At 38.1% G+C, this 26,539-nt stretch overlaps 1 protein-coding gene across 6 annotated transcripts; it reads left to right on the top strand.

The window, feature by feature from the left end:
• The first annotated feature begins 961 nt into the window (after positions 1-961).
• On the top strand, positions 962-26,539 carry LOC107818465 (uncharacterized protein At3g49140-like). 6 transcript variants are annotated; one of them, XM_075219718.1, is made up of 13 exons: positions 962-1,437; positions 1,596-1,661; positions 18,151-18,218; positions 21,188-21,292; positions 21,377-21,605; positions 22,367-22,469; positions 22,585-22,652; positions 23,374-23,559; positions 23,642-23,764; positions 23,933-24,274; positions 25,056-25,208; positions 25,798-25,893; positions 26,226-26,539. In XM_075219718.1, the coding sequence occupies exons 4-13, from the start codon at positions 21,189-21,191 to the stop codon at positions 26,325-26,327; spliced, it is 1,506 nt and encodes a 501-aa protein (XP_075075819.1). In that variant the 5' UTR covers positions 962-1,437; positions 1,596-1,661; positions 18,151-18,218; position 21,188; the 3' UTR covers positions 26,328-26,539. The 6 variants fall into 6 exon arrangements, with proteins under 6 accessions (XP_075075819.1, XP_075075820.1, XP_075075821.1 ...); XM_075219719.1 differs by having other exon boundaries at positions 18,151-18,903; XM_075219720.1 differs by lacking the exon at positions 18,151-18,218.

Raw genomic sequence — 26,539 nt, 5'->3', positions numbered from 1 at the left:
AAATGAACCAGCATTCGCAGCTAACGAGCATCAAGATTTAGATCGGAGTCTGCAGGAAGAACCAGCCAAGACTCAAGATCAAGCTTTAGAAGATTTATAGATAGGAATCTTGTAACTCGTAGCTGATAGGTTTAGTTAGTCTTTTTCATTTTGATTTTGATATAATAACAGAACCGTGGACTGGAGCCTCGACGGAACCTCGACTCTCGAACTCATCACTCTATCATCCTTCAAAAACTACACTGACCTGATTCTTTTATAGTCAAGGATATGTAAGCAACCTCCGAAGCAAGGTTCGGTTAAACGTTTTTAAAATGCTTCCAAATGGAGTTTCAAACGGGCAAAAAATTACTCGTAATTGCTCACTTTATCTTTTCTCAAAAACTCTTCATGTTTTCGAGCAAAGAGGGGCAGCTATAAACACCTAATTTTTGCCCTACATGAAAATAACTCCTAAAAATAAACCAAAAATGATTCTTAAGGGATTTTAGAAGTTTTTTCTTTATTTAGTTGCATTTCATGCATTTTTAATATTTTAAAATCATATAAAAATCATAAAAAATGTCACATTTTAATTTTATGTCATCTTAGGTCCAATTTGAATGTAGGAATTAATTGTATTAAGAGAAATCACAAAAAATGGTCATTTTTACATATTTAGCTTTTAGTCTTTAGAAAGTAGTGTTTTTATTTAGTTTTAAGTTAATTAGTTATTTTAATAGATAAACAATTTTAATTTTTACAAATTAGATTGATTTAGGATTTTATTAGATTTTAATCAAAGAAAAAAAAAATAAAATAAAAAGATTTTGATTTAGTCTTCCTACCCCAAAGTTAATTAGCCCAAATTCACGACCCAAATCCCTTCAAGCCCAAAATAATGAGCACATACTCATTCTCCATTTGACCTAACTTAATTCCTACCCCTATAAAATAATCTTTTAACTCTTAAAATCAAATAGGACACTAAGAGCTAGACAACAAGGGAACGGCGCATTTTGGAGTAAAAGAGCTTCTCCTCCATTTCCATCAAAAACCAAGACAGACCTCTGCCCAAGGAAGTTTCAAATTGAAACATTCCCAAAAATGAGTTATCTTCCCCAAGTTAAAATCTAGTAAATGAATCCCTATTTTCCAATTCCATTACCCACTGTATTTTCCAAAATTCCTAACATATAAAGAGAACAAGATCCAGCGACCCTTACAAAGCTCATTGTTCATGAAATTCTTCAAGATAAGGGAACAATTAAAAAAATTGAGAAGTGTTTGGACAGAAATCAAAAAAGAAGTCGAAGGTTTTGAGAATTCGAGTTGAAATTCCTGGTTCCGGTTCCACCATACGATTTTTGTTGTTGTTTGTCGGTGGATTTCTGGGACCAAAGAAGTGTACATTTGCTTATTTTTCCATTGTCAATTAGAAGAATTTCAGTTTAGCAGGTTCATTTCTTTTATCTTTCTCTCTATTTCAAATGAATTAAATTTTGAATGGTTATTTTATTCATGTTCCTCTGTGTTAATCTATGTCTAAAATGAATTTTAACTTAATTTGTTGTCTGATTCTTTTTGCTTTTGTGCTTGGTGTTCGTTGTTGGCAGTGGCATCTTCAGAGAGATTAGGGAAAACTGTTTCTGTCCAGAATGAGGAAGATGAGAGAAAACCATGTAAAATACTATATTTTCTGCCTTCTTGCCTTTGAAATCCTCTAAGCTAGCTGCCAATTAATAATTAGTTACGAATATTTATCCAACACATGCATCAACGTATAAAGAAATTAATTGTGTATTCTTGAAGTTAGAGGAATAGCCAAATAAATATTTAAACTCAATTTTGTAAAGACTATTAAAAGATCATATAATGTCATGTTTCTGTATTCATGTTAGTATAATCAAAAGACAATATGATATTAGATCAAAGACAATATTTGATAACAAAGTGAAATGGGGTTTTTGGTTTGTTTAATCTATTTTATATATGTTCTGCTTTGTTGCTTATATGTTCACTGTTGTTGCTATTTTATGGGGAAAGTCTTTTAAATCTTCGGTGCCTGGTAATTATTAGTTGTTGTCTGGAAAGTAATTGATTTAAGGTCATGGTTTCGATTGGTTTACTGCACCATCGGAAGCACTGTGCCGGTGCTACTTTGAGTCTGTTTTTTGGAGTTGCTTACAACTACGGAACCTTTGTTATATTTCTTACCCATTTGTTATAGATTGTTGTTGATTTCACTTCTGTTAGCTGCATTGCTAGTCCCGGGCTGGCTTTGGCTCCTTAAAAGAAATACTTGTGTTTGGCCTCATTGCTACAAGAAAAGACACAAGGTATCAGTCAAAAAACAGAAGTAAGATTTAGATTAATTTCGTTTAAGTAACAAAGTGGGTTTGGGTGCTAAAGTGAGAGCATGGATAGTATGTTTATTTATTTTCTTCCTTGTATTTAAATTTTTTTTTAATTATCTTTTTTTACTGCTAGTATTCTTTAGGCATGTATTAAAAAATAAGTTATCGTGATTACATACACGTACGCGTGACATAGTTACGATACCAAAAAATATATATATCGAGGTATGTGTTTGCGCAACTTCAGTCAAACTTTCTTAATAATTAATAAAACATGATTAATCGTGTACACGTACGCATGACATGATTCGTGATGTGCCAAACAAAATGGGTACACATACGCATGACTCATTTTAGGATAATTTCTTAATTAAAAGTGGGGTAAAAAATAAATGCATATAGGTCCTAAAAATGAGTAGTTAAACAATTCAAGCCAAGTAATAATCACTAAGCGACCGTGCTAGAACCACGGAACCCTAGAATGCCTAACACCTTCTCCCGGATTAACAGAATTCCTTATCTAGAATTTCTGGTTCGCAGACTTTTAAAATAAAGTCAAAACTTCCTCGATTTGGGATTTTAAATAAACCGGTGACTTGGGCCACCAATTAAACTATTCCAAGTGGCGACTCTGATAAATTAAATAATCCCATTTCGATTTATGTCACTTTAATTGGAAAAACTCCTATATACCCACGGGGAGTAAAAAGGAGGTGTGACAGTTCTTAAGGTGATTCAGGTCTCCCAAAGGGGAAATTGAGAAGAGGTTTATATAGCATTGAGTCAAGCAAGTAAACAAGGAAAGAAATCAAGTAAACACGAACAAAAAGAGTAAAATATCGCATGCAATCAGTAAAGTAATTGGAAAGGAAAAAAATCAAACTCTAAACCCTAGTTAGGGTTTAATACTCAAAAATCGACCAACTGGTATGAAGAATCAAGCCTTTCATCATGTATATGGACGAGATATTGTCCAAACCTCCAAGATTGAGGTTGATTCCAGTCCGATATAGATATGTTGTTTGCAAAAATTAGGCAAATACCTAAGTAATATCACAAACGTAGATGTGGTAAGCAAATAATAGTGGAATCCCATTATCAACGGGATCAGGAGGGGGAATTAAGGGAGAGACAGCTAGGGTTCTTCAGAAGAGAGAAGGGGAGAGTTAAGGGGATTTAGGTCGGTTGTTATGTGGGAAATGAGGTAGGGTTTTCAGGTTTGTTTAGTTAAAAGGGCTTGGGTGAGCGAGAGTCGTTGATCTTGAGAGACCAATGGCAAGGATTTAAAATATGAAAGGGGCGGGTCATTTGAGAATGGGTCTCGACCGGGTTAAAAATTAAATGGGTCATCTGGTTTGGGCTGAGGAAATTGTTCTTAGAGGTTTTGGACGTTTGGGCCATTAAATTGGTCTAGAATTGGCTCCAAATTAGGCTACAAATTAAATACACGAAAAATGATAAACAAAATATTTATAAAAAGTAATTAACAAATAATAAAAATATTGTTTTTGTAGTAAGATGCTTCAAAAATAATAATTTAATATTATAAAAATATAAAAATGCTATTTGGGCATCAATAATGTAATAAAATATAATTATGCACAACATATAGGCTATTACTATAAAATTATGTAAAATAGCTTCGAAATACAAATATAATTATATAAAATAAATTAAAATATTATAAAATATATATGTTGATGCAAATAATAAATTTGGATGATTATGTCCTCACAAAATAATTTAAAGGGGTAATTAATACATATTTAAATAATTTAAATGCAAGAAAATTAATTTTAAAGCTTTAAAATTATAAAAAATCATAGAAAATTCTTACATGACTCCTGTAAATTAGGTAATAATGCAAGTAATGATATTTTGAAAGTATATAGGGTATTTATAAAATATGAGGTTAAAATTGGGTATCAATAGCTGCCCCTCTTTACCCGGAAATAATGAAAGAGTTGTCGGGTAAAGAAAATAACGACCAATTTTGTCCGAAGTGAGTGAGGAATGAAGTTTTGAAAAAAAAAATCCCAAACCGTGGTTCTTGAGTTGCCTACATATCCCTAGTGTTACGGAAATCAGGCCGTGCATAGTTCTAGATCAAACAGCGAACGAAACCAATGTAGTTGTTATAAAAGTGGTCGTGTGTTTTGAAAAAGGATCTTTTGAGTAGGATAGTGTCATGAGTAACAGATAACTTCAGGTGGGGTTATGAATGCAAATTGAACGTTACGAATGTACAAGGTAGTCATTTGGACGGTTATACAACAAAAGGTAATCAAATGCTGATCATCGGTTATGTTTGAGGTAGTCAAAGGATATGGATGTTGTAAATGGAAACCAGAGCGAGAATTGCTCCTATTTGTAGAACGGTTACCTCCCGAGTTACCTGTAAAACATAAAACACGATGCACACAAATATACGAGGTTATTGCAAAAATTTAAACATGATGCAAATTCCCTTTGGACCATGAGAGTTGTCTTTGAACCATGAGGATGATGTCCGTAGACTATGACGTCCTGGGAAATGAAGCGTATCATAAGGGATTCACAGGCCATGGAATGGTTTCCTCGGGCCATGAAGACGGTGCCTCCAAACTATGATGTCTTTGAATAATGGTATGCAATTTTGAGAGATCCTCAAGCCATGACATGGTGTCTTCAGGCTATGAGGATGGTGCCTTTGGACTATGATGTCTTTGGACAATGTGGAGATGTTTCAACCCATTAAATGCAAGTATGTGGTAATATCGATCATTTGATAAAGGAACATGTGATGCTTTGTCATATGCGAGAACGAGACGAGACAAGGCTTAGTCTCGTATGGAATGAGGGCAATATTTAGCCTTATGCAATATGGAGGAAGTGTTTAGCCTCATGCAAGGAATGGAGACAATGCATAGTCTCATGTAAAGAAAGGCAGTGCATAGCCTTATGTAATAATGGAGGCAGTGCTTAGCCTCATGCAAGGTGAGGGTAGTGTTTAGCATTATGCAATATGGAGGCAGTGCTTAGCCTCATGCGAGGAATGGAGACAATGCTTAGTCTTATATAAAGAAAGGCAATGTTTAGTCTTATGAAATAGTGGAGGCAGTGCTTAGCCTCATGCAATGTGAGGGTAGTGTTTAGCCTTATGCAATATGGAGGAAGTGCTTAGCCTCATGTGAGGAATGGAGATAATGCTTAGTCTCATGTAAGGAAAAGCAATGCTTAGCCTTATGCAATAGTGGAGGCAGTGCTTAGCCTCATACAAGGTGAGGGCAGTGTTTAGCCTTATGCAATATGGAGGCAGTGCTTAGCCTCATGCGAGGAATGAAGATAATGCTTAGTCTCATGCAAGGAAAGGCAATGTTTAGCCTTATGCAATGATGTGGGCAGTGCTTAGCCCTATATAAGAGGAGCAATGATTAAATGCGAGAGGGAAAAGTATTTCTTATCTTGATGCGTTTTGCGACTTCTAACGGTGTAAAGGTAGTGATCCTGTTGCATATATATATTTGCGGACGTTCTCGTTATGTCCATCATGCCTACATCCAAAGAATAATTGTGAGTTTTGGAAAGGGGGAAGGTTGGTTCGTGCTCCCGATTCCTTGCTTTGCCCTTGATCTTGTCTTGAGGTCCTATTTGAGTCTCCCCGAGTAGCGTCTGGCTACTGTAGAAAAATAAAAAACTTCGAAAAACATGCATTTGTCATAAATCGTTTATACAAAAAATTAGTTGTTTGAAATATGTGATAATGCCTGAGAGTAAATAATTTAAGACACGCTTTTGAGACATTGCAACCTCCTTAACTCGAAATTTCAAGGATCCTCCTCAAAATTCTATCGTAGTTTAAATGTGTACTTCTAGCGATGCATTCCTTGGTGATTCTAAACATGATGAGATCGGACAAACTCGAGATCTTGCCCCAGTTTCTTACCATAGGGGAATGAAGATTTTATTATGATGTGACCGAACCCACAGGGCTGCCTACGTATCCCCTCTTAAACGGGAATCAGGTCAAGCATAGTTTAGTTATATTAAATAGAAAGTACAAGCATAGTATCTCTTGACTGCGTACGGCCAAATCTCTCTATCCATTTCTGCAAGTATAAGTGCTCCTCCTGTTAATACTTGGTGAACCATGTAAAGGACTTGCCAGTTGGGTGAGAATTTTTCCTTTGCTTCATTCTGATGTGGGAAGATTCGTGTCAATACCAATTGCCCCGGTGTAAATTGCTTTGGCCTAACCTTTTTATTGAAAGTTCTTACCATTCTATTCTAGTAGAGTTGACCGTGAACAACACACTGCGTTCATTCTTTTACCATCAATGAGAGCTAGTTGTTCATATCGGTTCCGTATCCATTCCACATCGCTGAGCTCGACGTCTTGTATGATCCTTAAGGAAGGAATTTCCACTTCACTCGGGATAACAGCCTCGGTACCATAGACCAGTAGGTAGGGGTTTCCTTAGTGGATGTGCGAATAGTGTTGCGATACCCGAGCAAAGCAAATAGTAGCTTTTCGTGCCACTACTTGTAGTTGTCCACCATTTTCCTTAATATCTTCTTGATGGTCTTGTTGGAGACTTCTATGGCTCCATTCATTTGTGGCGTGTATGATGTAGAGTTCCGATGCTTGATCTTGAATGTTTCACACATAGCTTTCATCAAGTCACTGTTGTTATTGGAGGCATTATCAGTAATGATTGACTCAGGTACTCCAAATCGACGAACAATGCGGTCCCGAACAAACTTTACTACGACCTTCTTAGTTATAGCCTTATAGGATGCGGCTTCAACCATTTTGTGAAGTAGTCTATAGCCACCAAAATGAACCTATGTCCGTTTGAAGCTACAGGTTCGATTGGTCCGATGACATCCATTCCCCAAGCAGAGAAAGGCCAGGGCAAACTCGTTGCATTGAGTTCGTTGGGCGGCACTCGTATCATATTAGCATGTATCTGTCATTGGTGACATATTTGAACATATTTGATACAGTCTCTCTCCATAGTCATCTAGAAATACCCTGCTCTTAATATCTTCTTGGCCAAAACGAAACCATTCATGTGAGGTCCGCAAGTTCCAGCATGTATTTTTTCGAGCAATCTAGATGCCTCCTTGGCATCAACACATCACAACAATCCCAATTCAGGAGTCCTTCTATACAGAATCCCTCCACTTTGAAAGAAATGGTTGGCCAATCTTCGAAGCGTGTGCTTCTGAGTGTGTGTAGTGTTCTCTGGATATTCTCCCTTTTTCAAGTATTCCTTGATGTCGTGGAACCATGGATTTCCATCAAACTCTTCTTCAGCATGAGCACAATAAGCTGGCTGCTTATGAATTTCTATTGGGATAAGATCTATGAAATTCTTGTCTGGATATTGTATCATGGAAGACAGGGTGGCTAATGCATCCGCAAACCCATTCTAAATCCTTGGAACATGTTTGAACTCTATCTTTGTGAACTTCTTGATCAACTCTTGTACACAATGCAAGTATGGAAATATTTTGGTGTTCTTAGTAGCCTATTCTCCTAGAACCTGGTGCACTAATAGATCAGAATCTCTAAATACCAGCAACTCCTAAATGTTCATGTCGATGGCCAACCTGAGTCCCAAGATGCAGGCCTCGTATTCTGTCATATTGTTGGGATATGTGAACCTTAGTTTTGTGGATACCGGATAATATTGACCGGTTTCTAATTCCAAGATAGCTCCAATTCCCACTCCCTTGAAGTTTGTCACTTCGTCGAAGAACATCCTCCAACCGTCGTATGCTTCGGTAATATCTTCTCCTACAAATGATACATCTTCGTCAGGAAAATACGTCTTCAGTGGTTCATATTCTCCGTTTATGGGATTTTCTACCAAGTGATCAGACAATGCTTGCCCTTTGACTGCCTTCTGAGTTACATAGATGATGTCGAACTCACTCAGCAATATCTGCCACTTTGCTAACTTACCACAGGCATGGGTTTCTGAAAGATGTATTTTAGCGGATCCATCCTTGATATGAGATATGTAGTGTACGCACAGAAATATCGTCTCAACTTCTGGGCTATCCATGTCAAAACACAGCAGGTGCATTCCAACAAAGAGTATCGGGCCTCGTAAGGCGTGAACTTCTTGCTCAAATAATATATTGATTGCTCCTTCCTTCCAGTTTCATCTTGTTGTCCTAGAACGCAGCAAAAAGGCCCTATCCAACACAGGCAGATAAAGCAGCAGAGGCCTTCCTGGTTCTGGCTAGGACCAATACGGGCGATTTAGATAAATACTCCTTAATTTTGCCAAAGGCTTTCTGTATTCTTCAGTCCAACTTGTTGCAACATCTTTCCTCTGCATTTTGAAGATTGGATCACATATCACCGTCAATTGTGCTATAAAACGGCTGATATAATTGAGGCGTGTCAGAAAACTCATCACATCTTTCATATTCTTTGGCGCTGGAAAGTCCTAGATAGCTTTGATTTTTTGATGGGTCTAGCTCAATACCTTGGTGGATAATGATGAAACTTGACAATTTTCCAGTAGGGACTCCGAAGGCACATTTTGCAGGGTTCAACTTCAAGTTGTATTTTCGAAGTCGATCAAAAAATTTCTTCAAGTCTGCTATATGGTCCGAACTCCTTTTAGATTTAATGATAACATCATCCATGTACACCTCTATTTCCTTGGGTATCATGTCATGGGAGATAGTCATCATGGACCTCATGTAGGTGGCCCCGGCATTCTTCAAACCAAACAACATCATTTTCTAATAATATATTCCCCATTGTGTGATAAAGGCAGTCTTTTTGGCATCCTCTTCATCCATCCAAATCTGATGGTATCCTGCAAAGAAATCCACAAAGGATTGGAGTTCATGCTTGGCACAATTGTTATCAATATAGGTATGTTAGGAAGCAGGAAATCATCCTTAAGACTCGCTTTGTTCAGATCTCGGTAATCAACACATACTCTAACTTTCCTATCTTTCTTTGGAACCGGCACAATGTTGGCTAACCAGGTGGGGTATTCGACCACTTGGAGAACTTTGGCTTTGATTTGTTTGGTGACCTCCTTTTTTATCTTCAAACTCATATCTGGCTTGAACTTTCTGAGCTTCTACTTAACAGGTGGACACATGGGATTGGTGGGTAGCTTGTAAGCTACTATGGATGTGCTTAACCTAGTCATATCGTCGTATGACCTTGCGAAGATATCCTCATACTCCTTTAGGAACCTGATACACTCTTCTTTTTATGGAGGTGATAGATGAATGCTTATACGAGTTTCCTTGACTGTTTCGGAATCCCCTAAGTTAACGGCCTCAATTTCCACCAAATTAGACTTCGGTTTGTCTTCAAAATTCTCTACTTCTTTTACAATTTCCTCAGGTATTACATCATCTTCCAGATCTTCCGAATCAGTATCCTTATATTGCGTTGTCTCATTACATGTCACAGTCGTAGGTTCATCAGGATATGTAATAATTATGCTGGAAAAAATGAAGAAAGATAACAGTAAATATGAAAAGCAATAATGTATTAATAAAACTTTAAAATGTCTACAAGTACGACTAGATGGCTCAAGTAATTATTTCAAAACAAAATACCATAAATGTCTTAAATTCTCAAAACAGTTTGAAAATAAGCCTTGTTAATTTGCTAGGCTACCCAGGAACTCGGCGAGCCCAGGATTATGCAGCAGTCCAATTCTTGAGAATAGCTCCCTCTTCCATTGACTGAATGGTAAGGTCTTCCTCCTCCTCCTCCTTAACAATTGCACTGTATTCCATGTCTTCTTCATCTAGAAACAATTTTCTCATACCAGCGAAAATCTCAGCTTCATCAGATCCCCACATTATGTCAGCCTGATGGAATGTTTGATGCAGAGGTGGTATGGGTTCGCAGATAATAAATGCACGTAATGGTGGTGTCCAGTCCTGATGTTCTTGCACGGTATATTCATACCCGAGTCCAAAGGTCATGCCATGATACTATGGTTGCATGGGTTTGGTGATCCTCTAAAACTTTTTACCAAGACCCTTGTCTGGTTCATATCCTGTCCACAACACTATGCTTTCTATCTTGCTTCTCCATCATCGATCATTTTCAATTGCGTTAAACCTCTCAATGCAATGATATGTTTCTCCGCCCAACTTCTTCCTGTTTTTAATGACTGGAACAGTTTGATTGGTATAGATGGGATTGCTTCCATCTCCATGAATGATCACCTCCTGATGATTCCACTCGAACTTCATAGCCAGGTGCAGAGTAGAAGTCACTGCCCCAGCTGCATATATTCATGGTCGTCCCAACAATAGGTTGTAAGTAGCCGATATATCTAGCACTTGGAACTAAACATCAAACCAAGTCGGACCTATCTATAGATCAAGGTTGATTTCTCTGATAGTGGCTCTCAGAGATCCATCGAATGCCTTCACATTCATGCTTCCCATTCATATCCTGTGCATGCCCTTACCTGATCTTTTCAGAATGGTCAATGGACATATGTTCAGACTTGAACCTCCATCTATCAGGACCTGGCAATAAACTTGTCCTCAAATTGCACCGTGATACGCAACTCCTTGTTGTGACTCAACCCTTCCGGTGGTAACTCATCTTCATGGAAAGTAATTTTATGACTCTTCAGTACCTGTTCGACCATGTTAGCTATCTCTCTACTAGTGATGCTGACAGGTACATAAGCTTCACTTAACACCTTCATCAAATTATTCTTGTGTGCGCATGAGTTTTGCAATAGTGATAAGATGGATATCTGAGCATGGGTCTTGTTCATATGGTCAACAACAGAGTATTCCCTTGCTTGTATCTTCCTCCAAAGATCGTCAGTGCCAGTCTCAACAATAGGCAACTTAGGTGCAGCTTCTTTGCTTATTCCTCCCAGATTCTCAGGTGTGTAAACTCTGCCAATTCTAGTCATACCTTGCACGGTATCTGTTTCTTCCATTTTGGCTTTCCCCTTTCTTCCACAACATAATACCACAGGACGGTATTAGACTTGTAAGATGGTATGAGAGCTACTATTATAGTGAAGGGTATAGCTACCTTAACTTCAAATGGTGCCTGGGTTTGTACCATAACTGGCGTGAGGGTGACTGGAGATGTTTTAGGAGCGTCTCCCTCTCGAATGAGTCCGATGGACCCTTCCTGATCCCATTACTCATCAGTTTCTATCATGTTTACTCCCTCACCTCCGTGATCTAGGAGAGGGTTATTGCGGACATTCGGTGCAACTTTCTTTGCTTGTATAATTAGTGTCGATCAATGTCTAAATCTTGTGTTTCAATGTGCGGCATTCCTCAATGGTATGACCCTTTATGCCTGAACTATAAGCACATGTCTTGTTGGGGTTGATGCATTGGTAAAGATTTTCCACAACAACAGTAATAGGGGTGATGTGACTAGCAGCCTTTAGTCTCTCATACAGTAATTGGGGTGTATTGTCTAAGAGGTCTGCGGTCGAAATTTGGACGTGTCTTTGGGTAGTTTTGGCAGGCGAGTAGAGGTGAATCGTAATATGTAGGTTAAGTGTTGTAGGTATGGTAGGTGGTGATAGGGTATTTGTATTTTAGGGATGAGGGTTGATATGTGGGTGGAGGTGTTTGGTATGTGAGGAGAGACTTTGGGCCCTAGGCTACCATCACGACACTCACTTCTTTATTCTTCGAAATACCTCCTGATTGCAAGGCTTTATTTGTGTCTTGCAGCAACTCAAAACTATTCACCATCCCACTTTTGATTCCTTCTTCTATTATCTCTCCAACTTGATGATATTTGAGAACTTGTGATTCTTTATAACTATCAATCTTTCATAATTCTGTGGATCTTGAGCTCTAACAAAAAACTTGTTCATTGGTTCTTCTTCGAGTGCTGGCCTTACCTTTGCGGCCTCTGATCTCCAATGAGTAGCATACTCACGAAAGCTTTCTGTCAGCTTTTTCTTGAGGTTTTAAATGTAGATAACGTCTGGCACATTTCTGTGTTGAACTTGAATCTGTCCATGAAGTCTGATACCATACTTACCCAATTTCCTATTTTTTTGGGTTTTGACTGATATACCAAGACAAGGCGTCTCTTGTAAGACTTCACATGAACAGCTTCATACAAATTTGTTCATTCTTACCTACTCCTACAAGCTTGTCGCAATATGTTCTTAGATGCACCTTCGGATCACTAGTGCCATCGAACATTTCGAACTTTGAAGGCTTGTAACCCTTTGGCAGTTCCACACTGGCTGAATGGACAGATCTTCGTAATTAAGACCTTCAACGCCTTTCCTACCTTCAACACTTTGGACTCTCCCTATGAGTTTCTTGAGTTCCTCCACCATAATTCTAATGAGCAGGCCCTTCTCAGTCGGTTCAGGTATATATAGGGTTTGTTGTGGATTATGGGCAATGTTTCAGCATATATCGGATTTCTCTAATGAGTTCCTGGAACTTGGGTATATGAATGATCATTGGTCGAGTTTTGGGGATCGGGAGTAGGTTGTGGTGCATTTTAGGGAGTGTGATAAGTAGTGGTTTGCGGGTATTGAGTTGGATGATGGTGGTGGTGTTGAGGGGTTTGCACTGGTGGTGGGTTAAGGTTATAGGGTGGTGCGGGATTATGATACTTGTGTTGTGCGGGAGGATTCGGAGCTATAGGTGGCGGATTCTGATTTTGTGTGTTTTGTGGTGGTGTTTGGTTAAGGGTAGTCAGGTTTTACTGGTTGATGTCGGGAACATTGAGAGTAAGGGAAAGGTTGGCCAGATTTCAGACCTACTCAAGCTCGCCCTGTAGTTCCAAGATTTTCTTCTCCAAATGTAAGACCAACTCATTCTACCCCGTAATGCTTCTACCATCTAAAGTTTCAACACTTTCCGCCACGGTAGCATTATCTTTCTGGATACCACTTAAAAAATCATCCATTTCCTCTTTGCCCTTGCTTTTGCTTTTCGCGTCTCTAGGTGGAGGATCTCTGGATCTAGTGTGGTATGCTGATGATTCCAGTATTCACAAACCAACCTTTGGAAATGGGAATAAATAAATAAATAAAAACAAAAAGGTAACCAAGTTAGTAAGGTGAAATAAAAGATTGTTTGTAGTATTTAAACATGTTTCACAAAAACAATTCGCGACCTAATTTGGGGACCTCATTGTGCCTGAGGTAGGACTAAGCGACACATAGACTCGGAGAAAATTGATGCCAACATTTGCTTCATTTCATTAATGCGAAAAATAAGCCAAAACAAACTTTCACTGAATCAACAATAATAATAAAGTCACTAATGGCATTAGGCCTTATTACATCGAAATATAGAAAGCAGTAAAGAACATCATCTCCTAATCAACTTGGTCCCTGACGGACCTTCTCCATGATTGGCTCTCTTAACCCCATCAATCATTTTTCCCAGATCGCGCATGTCCAGCAATAAGTAAGCCTTTTCCAGCTTCCTTCATTCATCATTGTCCATGCCTGACAATCCCAAAGTCTCATTCTCATCTTCCCTTTTAGCTCCATCAACCCTTGCTCCAAGTATTCTAATCTCTTTGTTGACTTAGTGGCAATTTCTTTTCTTTCCCTTATCGCCTCCATGTTTACTTTGTGCTACTCTAGATGCTTAACTTCTGAGTCGAACACCCTTTTGTGTAGCCTTTTGTACTTCACATGTGCCTCGGCCACTTCATCTATGATCCTATCCTTCAGATTGACTCTTGGTTTAACGTCCCCAGCTACGTCGTCTTCCATCCATGATAGATAGTAGTACATATGGCCGGTGTAATACCTATCTGGCTCAATAGTTTCTCCTTCTACAATGATTTTTTTGTTCCAAATGTGTTGCGCTTCGAACTTGAATGGGATGACATCTCCCTTGAAATCTACCTTGTATTGGAAACCCGAGGTATGACATGTTTTCTTCCAGCTTGCCCCATTACCCTTATGGGAGCGTAAGGATAGATGCCTCGCAGCCCGATAAGTACCAAATAATTAGTCCTCCTTGACCTAATGATGAACTCACTACTAGGAAACCATTTAAACATCCAATGCACCTGCTCGTATGTCAAATTACTGAAGAAACGCACCCAACCTACAATATTTCTAGGCTTTGCAAACCTATCTAGACAAAACGGCATTTTCTTTTGGTGATGGTTGGCTATGTAGTCATTCAGTGGCCTTTGCAGAAGATGTTGACGGTACTCACCCCTCTGGAAGTGTTCCAACAGCCAGATTTGTAGCAATAGATTGCAACCCTCAAAGTGGCTGAACCCATGCTTGCACCGATCTAGAGCACGGTACATCTTAGCTAAGATCATTGGATGATAATATAAGTTTTTCCTTCGATGCCATCCATTAAGGTCCTGGCGACCATGGCTAAGCGAGAATGAATCCTTCCTCCTTATCAACAACCCTAAGAAGAAAACAATGAAAACATAAACCCGGTGATGCACCCATCCCAAAGAAGTAATGGCTAGTTCATCATGATGAAGACGATATAATTTGCTATGCCCATAATGCTCGTAAAGAAACTTAAAAGGGATGTATGATTTCTTTAGACAGAGCAGTTCATCATTTTTCTTAAAACCCAATATTTTCAGAAAACTGCGGGGAGTACGATTTTCTGGCACTAGTAGTCCCGGACTATCCCATGGTTATTTGGAGAAACCCCCTAGTTCTTCCAAGAGAGGAGTCATTTCTATGTTGCCAAATCAGAATACAATTCTTTTCTCATCCCAAAACATGGTAGCGGTCTCGATCAGTTCCCTATTTAGCCGAATGTTCATCAAAGACGGCAAGTCACCAAGTACTCTCCTCACATGATTTTTATCACAAGGCGCAAGTTCTTTCTATCAATCAAGTAGCAAATGCGGGATATTTTGGACTATATCGAACCTAGGGATTTTGTGCTTCATTTTCTGCAAACAAATAAGAGTTAGCCTTTTTCCCCCTCTAGATTCGACTACTTACGCAATGATGATCGACATGGTTGCACATTTTTTCCAAGTAATGCACATAATATGATAGTTTCATTTAGGATTATAGAAATCCCGTCGAACTTTGGACAAGGTTTATCTAAGCGGGTTGTTATGTCAATAACGCTTCAACCTGTACTAGGTTTAGCATGATGCATGTATATTTCAAATTGGAGTGGGGTTTCTAGAAAGGTCTAGACTGGTACTCCCAAGTGGACAACTTGGGAGGGAAAGGCACGGGATCATCGACTGTACCGATGATCGACTATTCTACCGCAAATAAGCCTTTCCGCTTTAAAAGGGTGATTTCAGAAAAGCGCAGACACTCATTAAGCGCCACTATGTTGATAATTGGCACAAGTGGAATATGATGTGGGGCATGCTTTATGCACAAATAATAACGCGTTACCAAGTATTTGCATGCAAAAGTAGTAAATAACATAGTAAAGGTGAACATGAAAAGAAGAGAAAAGAAAAGAAAGACAAAAAGAGAAGTCAATTTAGCTCATGAAAAAATGTGCGAGAACGTAATGAAGCATGTAGGGAAATAGGGATGGGAGAATAATAATATAGCAATCTTAGACAAGTTGAAGGAAATGGAGAGAGGTCATACATGTCATAGCAAATAAGGAGAATAATAGAAGGGATGTGCATGACATAGCAATTTAAACAAATATAAGAAAATAAGGAAGGGATGTGCATGTCACAACAGTTTAACAAATATAGAAAAACAAGGAAAATAATCCACATAAGTCAAATTCGTTATGGTAAGAGCCTAAGTATCCCTAGCAGAGTTGTCATACTGTCGCGCTCCATTTTCTCGCGAAAAGCGGGCTTGTCTGACAACTCTTTTAAGGAAGGTATTAAAATAGAAGAGTCGTCACCTAATGATTTTAAGGTGTGTTAGGGAACCTATTTGGAATAACTCTATTTGACTAGTCCATGTCACCAAAGATTGGGTAAGGGATCAAGTTACTTTGAAGAGAAGGTGCTAGGCACTCTTTGAGGTCCTCAACTATAGGTCCCAGCTAGATTTTGAACTATGTGGATTATGTAATTAGGTTTGGTGATCAAATAAACAAAGGGAAATATAGGAGTCCAAGAGTCTTATCATAACATATGAGAATTGGTACATGTCCTTAATGATTACATGCGAGGTGCTGGAGAGAGTTGGTAAGGTGGCCTACAGACTTGGTTTGCCACCTAGCTTGTCGGGAGTTTATATGGTGTTTCATATTTCCATACTTCGAAATTACTATGAGGATTCATCACATGTGTTAGATTTTAGATTAATATAGTTAGATAATGATTTGACTTATGTTAAGGAGCCGATGGCCATTTTTGATAGGTAGGTTCTAAAAATGAGATTGAAGAATATTGCATTGGTAAAGGTTAAGTGGAGAGGTCAACCAAAGGAGATGACTTGGGAGACTAAGCATGATATTCAGAGCAGATATCCTCAACTTTTGATATCTCAAGTATGATTCTAAACTTGTTCGAGGACGAACATTTGTTTAAGGGGAGAATGTAATGACCCAACCAGTCGCTTTGTATATTTCAGCCATGTTCCCTATTTGATGCTCCCCGTAAGCGTATTTTGTTGTTAAGTGACTCGCGGGGATGGTTGATTTTGACCTAGGTTTGGCTTTTTACGTAAACGACATCAGAATAATCTTTTGATGGTTCAATAGGTTCTTATGGTGAATTGGACTTAGATGTATGTCTGAATTTAGATTCGGAGTTTCCTAGGTTGATTTGGCTCTTTTTGGCAAAAGTTAGAAATTTGAAGTTTTGGAAGGTTCATAGGTTTAATCGGGAGTTGACTTTGAGGTTATTGGGTTTGGATTGTTATTCCGGGAGATTGAATAGGTTCGTTATATCATTTGGAACTTGTCTGCAAAATTTGGAGTCATTCCGATTTGGTTAGATATGGTTCGACGTGAATTTTGGAAGCTAGAAATTGATTAGTTCATTAGGCTTGAATTGAGATGCGGTTTGTAGTTTTGATGTTATTTTGTGTGATTTGAGACCTCGAGTAGGTTCGTGTTATGTTTAGGATTGGTTGGTATAGTTGGGCGGGGTACTAGGGGGCATTAGGTGGGTTTTGTTTGGGCTTCAGATCATTTAAGGTTGAATTGCCTGATCAGGTCTGGTGTTTTTGCACCTGCGAGATTTGGTCCACAGGTGCGATTCTGTAGAAGCAGACCTGGGGTGACAGATGCGAGCTTAGATAGGATCAGGGATTTTTGTAGAAGAGGCAGCCCTTATGTAGGTGCACACATGCAAGAGCACTACGTGGAGCGCAGAAGTGGCTCCGCAGAAGCGAGTGTGCTTCGCAGGAGTGGAGGGTCGGAGGAGTTAGTGAACTCGCAGATGCAAGCCACTTTCCATAGGAGCTGGCTCACATAAGTGGGCTTTTTGTTCGCAAAAGTGGAATCACTGGGCAGAGTATATTTTTCGAGGATTTAGCTTATTTTATCATATTTTGAGATTGGGAGCTCGAATTGGGGCGATTTTGACCACTTGAATTGGGGTAAGTGTTCTTGACTCGGATTTGACTTTATTTTATGATTCCATCTTTGGTTTTGACTTTTGGTTGATGAAATCTATGCGAGAAAATGGGAATTTTGTGAGTAAATTTTAGAGAGTAATTATTTAGGACTTGAACTCCAATTTGAAGTCGGATTTGTATGAAACTTGTATACTTGGACGTGTATATGAATGGGTGGTCGAAATTTGTGACTTTTGTCGAGTTTCGGGAGGCGGGCTCGGGTTGACTTTTTGATATTTTATAAAGATTGAAGATTTTTTTACTTGGAACCGATTTCTATACCCGTATTTTATGTTATTGAGTTGTTTTGCTAGACTTGACCCGTTCGGAGGCCGATTCAAGAGGCAAGGGCTTTATAGAGTATTGATTTGCCTTGTTTGAGGTAAGTAGCTTGCCTAATCTTGTGTGAGGGAATAACCATTAGGCTTGTACCATGTTTATTCTCTGATATTGTGATGCGATGTAAATGCGAGGTGAAAAGCACACATGTGGGTGCTATATTTGAAAAATGACCGGATTAGACTTTAGATCTTTAGTATGTCATGATTTGATTGTGTACTTTTTTGATACCTGTATAATTCATTGTATGTCTATGCGAGCTTACCGTTTTCATGTTAGAGATCATGTTTAGGATTTTTATTTCCTAAATTGGCCAAGTTAGGCCTTTATGGGATCATTGCTAAATTGATTTAGTTGTAGTCATGGTTTATATGTTGAACCCTCATCCACATTTATTTATTTTCATGTTCGTGTGCCCTTATGTTGATAAATTGTGAGTGTATGTCTTTGATGATGATTTGACAAGTTGCCTTATTGTAATTATGGCACTCGTGGAAATGTTGGGCGAATTGTTTGGGTGTTGGCACGAGGTTGTTGTCGTGCGATTGTGATTTATATTGTTATTATTGTCGGGTGCGATAGGGGCAGATATTGCTATTGTGTCGGGTGCAGAGCGATAAGGGTGGCTATTTCTATTATGTCGGGTACGGTGCGATAATGGCGGATATTGCTATTGTGTATGGTGCAAAGTGATAAGGGCAAATATTCCAATTGTGACACAAATATAGGTACGAGGTGTGATATGGTTGTCTTTCTATTTGATGACTTGTTGTCAAAACTGACCCCTTTACTTGCATTGAATTGTTATCAAATGTTCTTGTTACACCCTTGTACTTTCATTGTTGGAATGCGTCTTAAGTGAATCAGTATAAGCCGGAGAGTTTAAGGACCCTTACAAAGACAATGATGAGTTAACACATTGTTACAGAAGCATCGTGAGGATTGGAGGATAAACAAATCCTTTATAACCCCTACTTTTGGGGGTAAAAATAGGAATGATTAATATTCTAAGAAGGTCTTATTTTGAGGTAATTAAATCATATAATATTCGTATGTTTGAAATCAAACAAGTTGTAAAACAAAGTCGACAAAAGTTGTCACAAAATACATTTATAATTTTATTGAAATTTGGATCTAACGTCACTAAGTTTTTCTCTCAAAATACTTGGAGTTACGAGGTGATACCCACCAAATTGAAGATCTACGAGTCTAGTTTCTAATACATTAAATCGTCGATACGACACCGGAGTAGAGAGATATTTATAATTTTGTGATACTGCACAAGCAACTCCCTATGGGACCCACGTAGGTGGTGGTCGACCTACTTCATTTTTTAAAAGATTTGGACAAACATTCTTGCTCATTTTCTACCCAACTTCATCCTTACACTCATCTTAACCCTCCTAAATAGATTTCAAAGGTTCAAGGGTGATTCCAAAGTAATTACACTATATTTCAATATCAAAAGTTAGATATGGTGAGGAACAATACCTCTATGATGTTGTGATGATGTTCAGGGTTGTTGTGAGCTAACAACAGCCTGGATTAAAGCTTGTGAGTCCTCTATAAGGTAATTAACTTCGTCCTCATACTCCCAAAAACCCTCCCAAGCAGCTCATAAGTGATTAAGAGTGAACCTTGATGATTTAACCTAAGATTAACCTTGAAGATTAGCTCAAGTGAAAATTAGCACTTCTATGGTGTTGTATTTCCATTAAGGGTTGTTGTAAACTAAGTATAGCTTGGATTTCGGCTTGAAGCTACTGTAGGAGGTAAGTATATTGTGATATTGCTTGTTCTTAAGGTTATCTTGATGTTAATTGAGTTAAATTGATTGATTAGACATGAATTAGTAAATATAGTTGCTAATTGACGATAGTTGGAGTTGTGGACTGTTTTCTTTGTGATAAATATATGGTACAAGGCTGGAATCATTGATGAATGACTTTATTATCATGTTAAGGATATTGTTAAGTTAAAGTAATAATCCTATAAGGGGTGATATGGGGTATGCGGATTCCAATTCGAATTTGTCGCTCGTTAGAGTAACCTGCTCTAGACCTTGGAGTCCATTTTCTATATACATACCCGATGGGTAGGTCGGAACCCTGTCCCAACCATGATACAGTTTTGTTATCCTTAGAGGCTTGTAGACGAGTGTTGTATATGTTGTATGTCAGTATTGTGGCCTTGCTAGCCTTGTGTACATGTTCAATTTGATATTGCTGGTTGTAGACGTTCATGGCAGCCTCGTCGGCCAGCACAATTATGTACATGAGCTTTTGAGTATGTTTACCCCTCAGATGAGATAGACATTATTTTTAGATGATTCAGAATATGATCTTGTCGGCCTTGATTGGTATTGTCAGCTTGTAGGTAGGCCTCGTCGACCTAAGTTGAGGGTTACCTCTCCAGAGTTTACAATTACAGAGTGCTACGCTCGAGCCGAGTATGGCACCGGGTGCCGGTCACGCCTCCCAAGGTTTGGGGCGTGACAGTTCTAAACGAGATTGTGATATTATTTTCCGTTATACATTCTGTTGTCAGTTATTGATATATTGCACATGTTATTTGATTAGTAAGTATCATATGACTCGAATCTCGTCACTATTTCACCGAGATTAGTCTTGATACTTACTGGAAATCGATTATTATGTAATCATACTGCACTTTTGCACCCAAAATAACATACAAGACCATCAAGGCAAACAATGATCCACGCTAAGTAGATAGATGGTAACCGGCTAATGACTTCGGCAAACTCGAACAAAAATAAAGGAAACATCTGTAGGGACGTAGAGAGGAGAGCAGGGAATCTTTATCGCATATAACGAATAACGAATAACGAATAACGAATAAAGAAAGACGTAAAAGGTTTTGAGAAGCCTTAAACGGATAAAAGAGAGCCACACGGCCCAATCATCACATACATCCAGATATTAGGAGAATAGTCTCATTAAGAACTCCAGCACTTCTCTGCTTTGATTTCATTTCAATTGGGGAAATTTGAAGAATGCTAACGGTAGAACATGCCGCTGCCACCGTCCGTTTCTCCGCTGTGAACTTCGACGCCACCTCCCGCCGTTTATCTCATTCCGTCAGCTTCTTCATACCTCGGTACAGCTACTTCTTCCTTGCAGCTGCAGCACAGTGTTATCAATTAACTAAAGGCCTCAATTGATTTGAGAGTTTTGTTTGCAGGGATAAATTTGGAAGATTGGCGGACAATTGTGCTGGTGGTGGAAGAAGAACGTGCAAGGACAAAAATGGAGGAATTAAAGCAACTGCAAAGGATCATTTTAGCTCCGGTTCGGAGCCAGTAAAACAGAGTACATCATATCATCCGTCTGAGGACATTGGGGAGTTGGAACTAATGGAGAATGAGGATGCTCAACTCAAGCCAGCTGAATGTTCTAGGACAATTATTGAGGTTAACTGTTTTCTGCAAAACATACTTATTTATGCAACACATTGTTTTTGATGATAACACGTTATTTCCTCTAATTTAACAAATTTAAGAAGAATTCTACGACTTATCTCTGAAGAGGGAAAGATATTTTGGGTCCATTAAGCAACTTGATTGTAATATAGAGATGTACACACTTAGAAGATATACAAAACTTTTGATACTTTTTATTTGTATGGATTTATGTTATATATATACTAACATTTTAATGAACTTTTTACACCATCAGTTGCATACTATTTATTCTAGGTTATAAATCAAATCTTATTATATAAAGTTACCTGTAATTACTTTTTAATGACCTGATTGTTTAAAATATTTTTTACAACATCAGTGCATAGAACTTAAAACTCTATTTGTATTTGCATAATATTGGCATGGAGTAATGTGGCCAGTGAGGATTCATATAGTCGATCCCAACTTGTTTGGAACTGAGGTGGAGTTGTTGTTATTGTATGAGCATATGCAAATAATACCCTTTGACATATAGAATTTACTGCTGACTCTGCAAAATGCTTTCCTACCTTGTGCTTTTAGTCAATGTAGCTTTCAAGGATCTATTTGTCGTCTGAAATGGACCCTTGCTAAATTCTAAATGACAGGGCATTGTCCACAGGTTTTCAGTTGCTTTCTGATATTCTTGAGCAAAATATAATCTAGGCTGGTGATCATTATGGCTGGTTGTCTATGGTTAGCTGATATTTCCTTAATCACTTGATGTCTAGGTAAATAGCAAAGCGACACTCATGTTTTCAAGTGCAGTCAGTGATGTAATGCATGCGAACATTTTCTGGCCAGATTTGCCTTATACAACTGATGAACTCGGAAGTAAGATTCCCAGTTCTTTTTATTAGCATGTTTTGCTCAAGCTAATATTTTCTTCTTTGTGGTTAGTGGCTTATCTACAACCCTCGAAGGTTTATGTGCTTTCCCTTTTTATCAGATGTCTACTTTCAAGTAAAGAACGACGAAGATGTTCTGAAAAATCCAACAGAAGAAGAAACTGTTGTGGTAAGGAACAATTGAACTAAGAAGTTCAGTTAGTTTTCATTGTTAGGCGCTTCTGTGTTTCTCCAAACAATGTATTATTTTGCTTTTCCTTGTTCTTCAGCAAGTAACTTTGATATAGTAGCCACTACTGGATTCAAATGATTGTGCTTCATTTTGAGATAACCGTTTGCGGATCACTTAGCTACTTTCCTTTTTGTTGATGTTGATTAAGCATTTATTGTTTCCTAATCATGTCATGGTCATTTTCCCTCATTTTGATAAATAAGAAAACAGGAATCATGATAACAACTCATGGTCTTCAATAGCCCAGATGTAATGTTTCACAAGCTTATCCATCATAAGAGACAAATTTTCAATATAGTATTATCTTGATTATGACTTTTATGATCATCTTCCTGTGGAAAGATTCTTGTGTTGCATTGGGTTATAAGCTGGAGCATTTCTCCTACCACTCTATTGTGAAATCCAATTATCTTTTAAAAGCTCTTTCTTTCTGAGAGATATGGTAGAAGAGCTTAAAAAAATGTGAGGAACCTCTGCTATCATCAATCCACATATTTCTGCTTTCCATTAATTCTATGGAGATATACTAATGAAAAGTTAAACCTTATAAAAAAAACTAATGAAAAATAAAATAAAAAGAGCTCACAGATGGCAACTTCCACATTAGAAAACTACTTGGTTTTCTCTGAAGGCTTACTTAATTTCCAATAAAATGCAGCAAGTAATTATTGGCTTAGATACATCCGAAATGATGAGTGAGATGAAGTCATCAGGTCAATCTGAAACTGATTACCACATAGATGAATTTGATGACGAGGGTGTCGATATAGATGATTTAGATGACATTGATGAAGACGACGATGATGATGATAATGAGGATGATGATGATAATGATGATGAATCGGTATTACTCATTTTAAATGGCTTACTTTTCAAATATGACTGCTGTTCTATCTTTTTTTTTCAGTTTATAAACTTGTTCACAGGATTGGGTTTCCATTCTTGATGATGAAGAAGATCAGAATGGGGATCCTGACTTGGGGGATTGGGCTACGTTAGAGACAATGCGTTCCTCTCATCCAATAGACTTTGCCAAAGCAATTACTGAGGTAAATGTCCTCCTGATAAATTGTATGCAACGAAGTTAAAAGTGTGAAAACTATCAATTTGACTTCCTCATGTTACATTTAGTTCTCTATATGTGTTACATATAGCTTTTTTATCTGCCATGGAGATTAAATCAAACATTTAATTTTGTGGTCTAATTTGCTGCTCAGGTTGTGACAGATGATCCTATAGATTTTATGGACCAGCCTCCTGCAGGTCTTGCTATACAAGGCGTTCTAAGGCCAGCATTCCCTGAAGAGCACGCTTCCATTCCAAAGCAGATATCTGAACATAAATCAAATGATGCTGGTATAGACCAAATAGAAAAAGTTGCAGAATATAAGCAAAACTGTAGTGTTCAAGTCAATGGCCACAAACATGAAAGTGGATCTTCGCAAGATGGCCCAAGTTGTCCAGAGGAATTGGAGAAGGACGAAACCCTTGGAAATGGAACTTCATTTTACAAGCTAGAGATGATTAAAATTCAGTTAATTTCTTCACATGGGCATCAAGTAAGTTTTGTAGGTTTATGAGGTTCCACCTTGAATTTGTTGGTCAGCATTACAATACTTTCCTTGCCTCAATCTGCATCTGTGGACTGCAATTATGTAACTATTGTGAATCATTTGTGTCATCCTAGTGCTTATCGTCATTAAGTACGGGAAGTTGGACTTGATAATCTCAGAAGGGTTACAGTCGGTGGCACAGGGGGCAGCTATAAGTGTGTGACACCTTATTTGTTAAGTCGAAAAAGAAAAATATTACGAGAAAAGAGCATACTATTATTTTGAACAAGTAGAAAAAGGGTACTCTTCTCATTTGTCCCTTTTCTATAAGGGGAAAAGTTCTGTCCTGAAATTGCTGCAGTTGTTACATGCAAAGATGAAAGCTAGTTTGGAATAGACAGCAGAAACAGTCTTCCTGTTTTATGTCATGATAGATTTTGGATGACATGGTTATAGCTCTCTTAGATTTGGCTACCAAGCTGAACCCTGGGGACAAGTTCCATGGGATGCTTTTCCGTCAGTGCTAATCAAGTAATCAACTATTATACATGAATACAGTGACTCATTAGTCATTATCATCCATATTGTTTGTATTTCGCAAATGAGTGCTATATGTCATGCATGTATCTCACACTAGAATGTTCTTGATGTTTTAGAATGTAGGTGCATATGATCTATTTTCTTAATCTATCAAAAAGCTTAACAATTTTTGCAATTGTGAGATTCCTGTGAATCTACCCTCAATACTCAGCTTAATCAATTTTATGTCTTCTAATGGTGGGCACAGATCTTAGTGGAGTTAGATGATTTTAGTCAAGCTAAACCTGATGCAATAGCGCATTCAGCTGCCAACATTATATCGCGGCTTAAAGCTGTAGGAGAAAACACCACACAGGCTCTCAGATCTCTCTGTTGGAGATGCAAGGGAATTCAAGTGGAGGTATGACCAATCTTAGTTCCCTGGATATTTTCTAGATGATTAGATTTTGTTTTTCTTCCCTTCTCTTCAGAAATATGATGCTTTAGAATCCATCGAGTGGTTTGCCCTTTTAACAGCCAAATAAAGTGATATAAAAGCAAACGCAACTCTTCCTCCCCTTCTTTCCCCAAACCTCCTTTCCTTGGAATGAGATTGACTTGCATATGCAGGTATTTCCAAATATTGGAGCCATTTTTTAAAAATGGTAGACAACTGATCGATTTTGTTGCTTTCCTACATCATTGAAATGGAAACTAGTCTGCTGCTTTTGTGTGCCCCCAGCACGTACTTGATGCTATTATTGTGAATAAAATACTCTCTCTTACACGTGCGAGCAGACACACAATGTAGCCATCATTTAACTGCTTGTTTTCTGATGTTTTATTGTTTATTCATTTGTTGTTATTTTTCTAATACGAGAACATATCCTTCTTGCGGTCTGTTTGATGCATTAACATGGAACTGTAAGACTTGAACCACATCACTGTTTAGGGTGATGTCCCTGTCCCACTGGCTACTTCATCTTACTTCTTTTTGCCATGTATGACAGGAAGTGGCTCTGATTGGTGTAGACAGCCTTGGTTTTGACCTGAGAGTTTGCTCTGGAGCACAAGTTCAGACACTGCGGTTTTCCTTTAAAAAGCAGGTATGATATTTATAATACTTGTGTTTTGATTTTGAGATTCAAACTTCATTTCCAGTTTTGCTGCATATCTGCTGAGCTCAAATGAACTGTTGTCAATGTGGATTACCATATCTTTGATACATACCTGACATGCAGGCTTAGTTTACGTGTAAAACCAGAATGAATATTTATTATCGAGATCGAATGGAGAGAAGTGCTTCTGCTTATTAATCATATTTGCTATTTTAGACCACAAGCTTTTGGTTTTTGAGAATCACTTTGTGCTATTTCCAAGTTCCAAAACAGTAACTATTTCATTTTCCTGTAAAAGTAATAGAACATTCTATTTGCAGGCCTCCTCGGAGTATAGTGCTGAAAGACAATTAAATGATCTGCTGTATCCAAGGTTCCACCCTAAGTTACAGAAGCAAGAAACTCACCAAGCTGAATCATGAAAAATTTAGACTACAAAAAGTCTACAGTATCTATAGATTTTGTTGTAGTTTTGGCTCAAAACTGTATACAGAATGTAAAGACTCTTTGTTCCATCCCATCATATTATTTATTCGGTGGAGGTCATAACTATCTCCCTTTACTGTTCTTGTGACCTCCATAGTCCCATTATAATGCAATTTTGGTTAATATATCTTTTGAATAAATTTCTGTC

The sequence above is a fragment of the Nicotiana tabacum genome, chromosome 8 (assembly GCF_000715075.1).
Source record: "Nicotiana tabacum cultivar K326 chromosome 8, ASM71507v2, whole genome shotgun sequence".
NCBI lineage: Eukaryota > Viridiplantae > Streptophyta > Magnoliopsida > Solanales > Solanaceae > Nicotiana > Nicotiana tabacum.
Note: the sequence above shows the minus strand (reverse complement) of the source record. Positions and strands in the feature narration are given on the sequence as shown.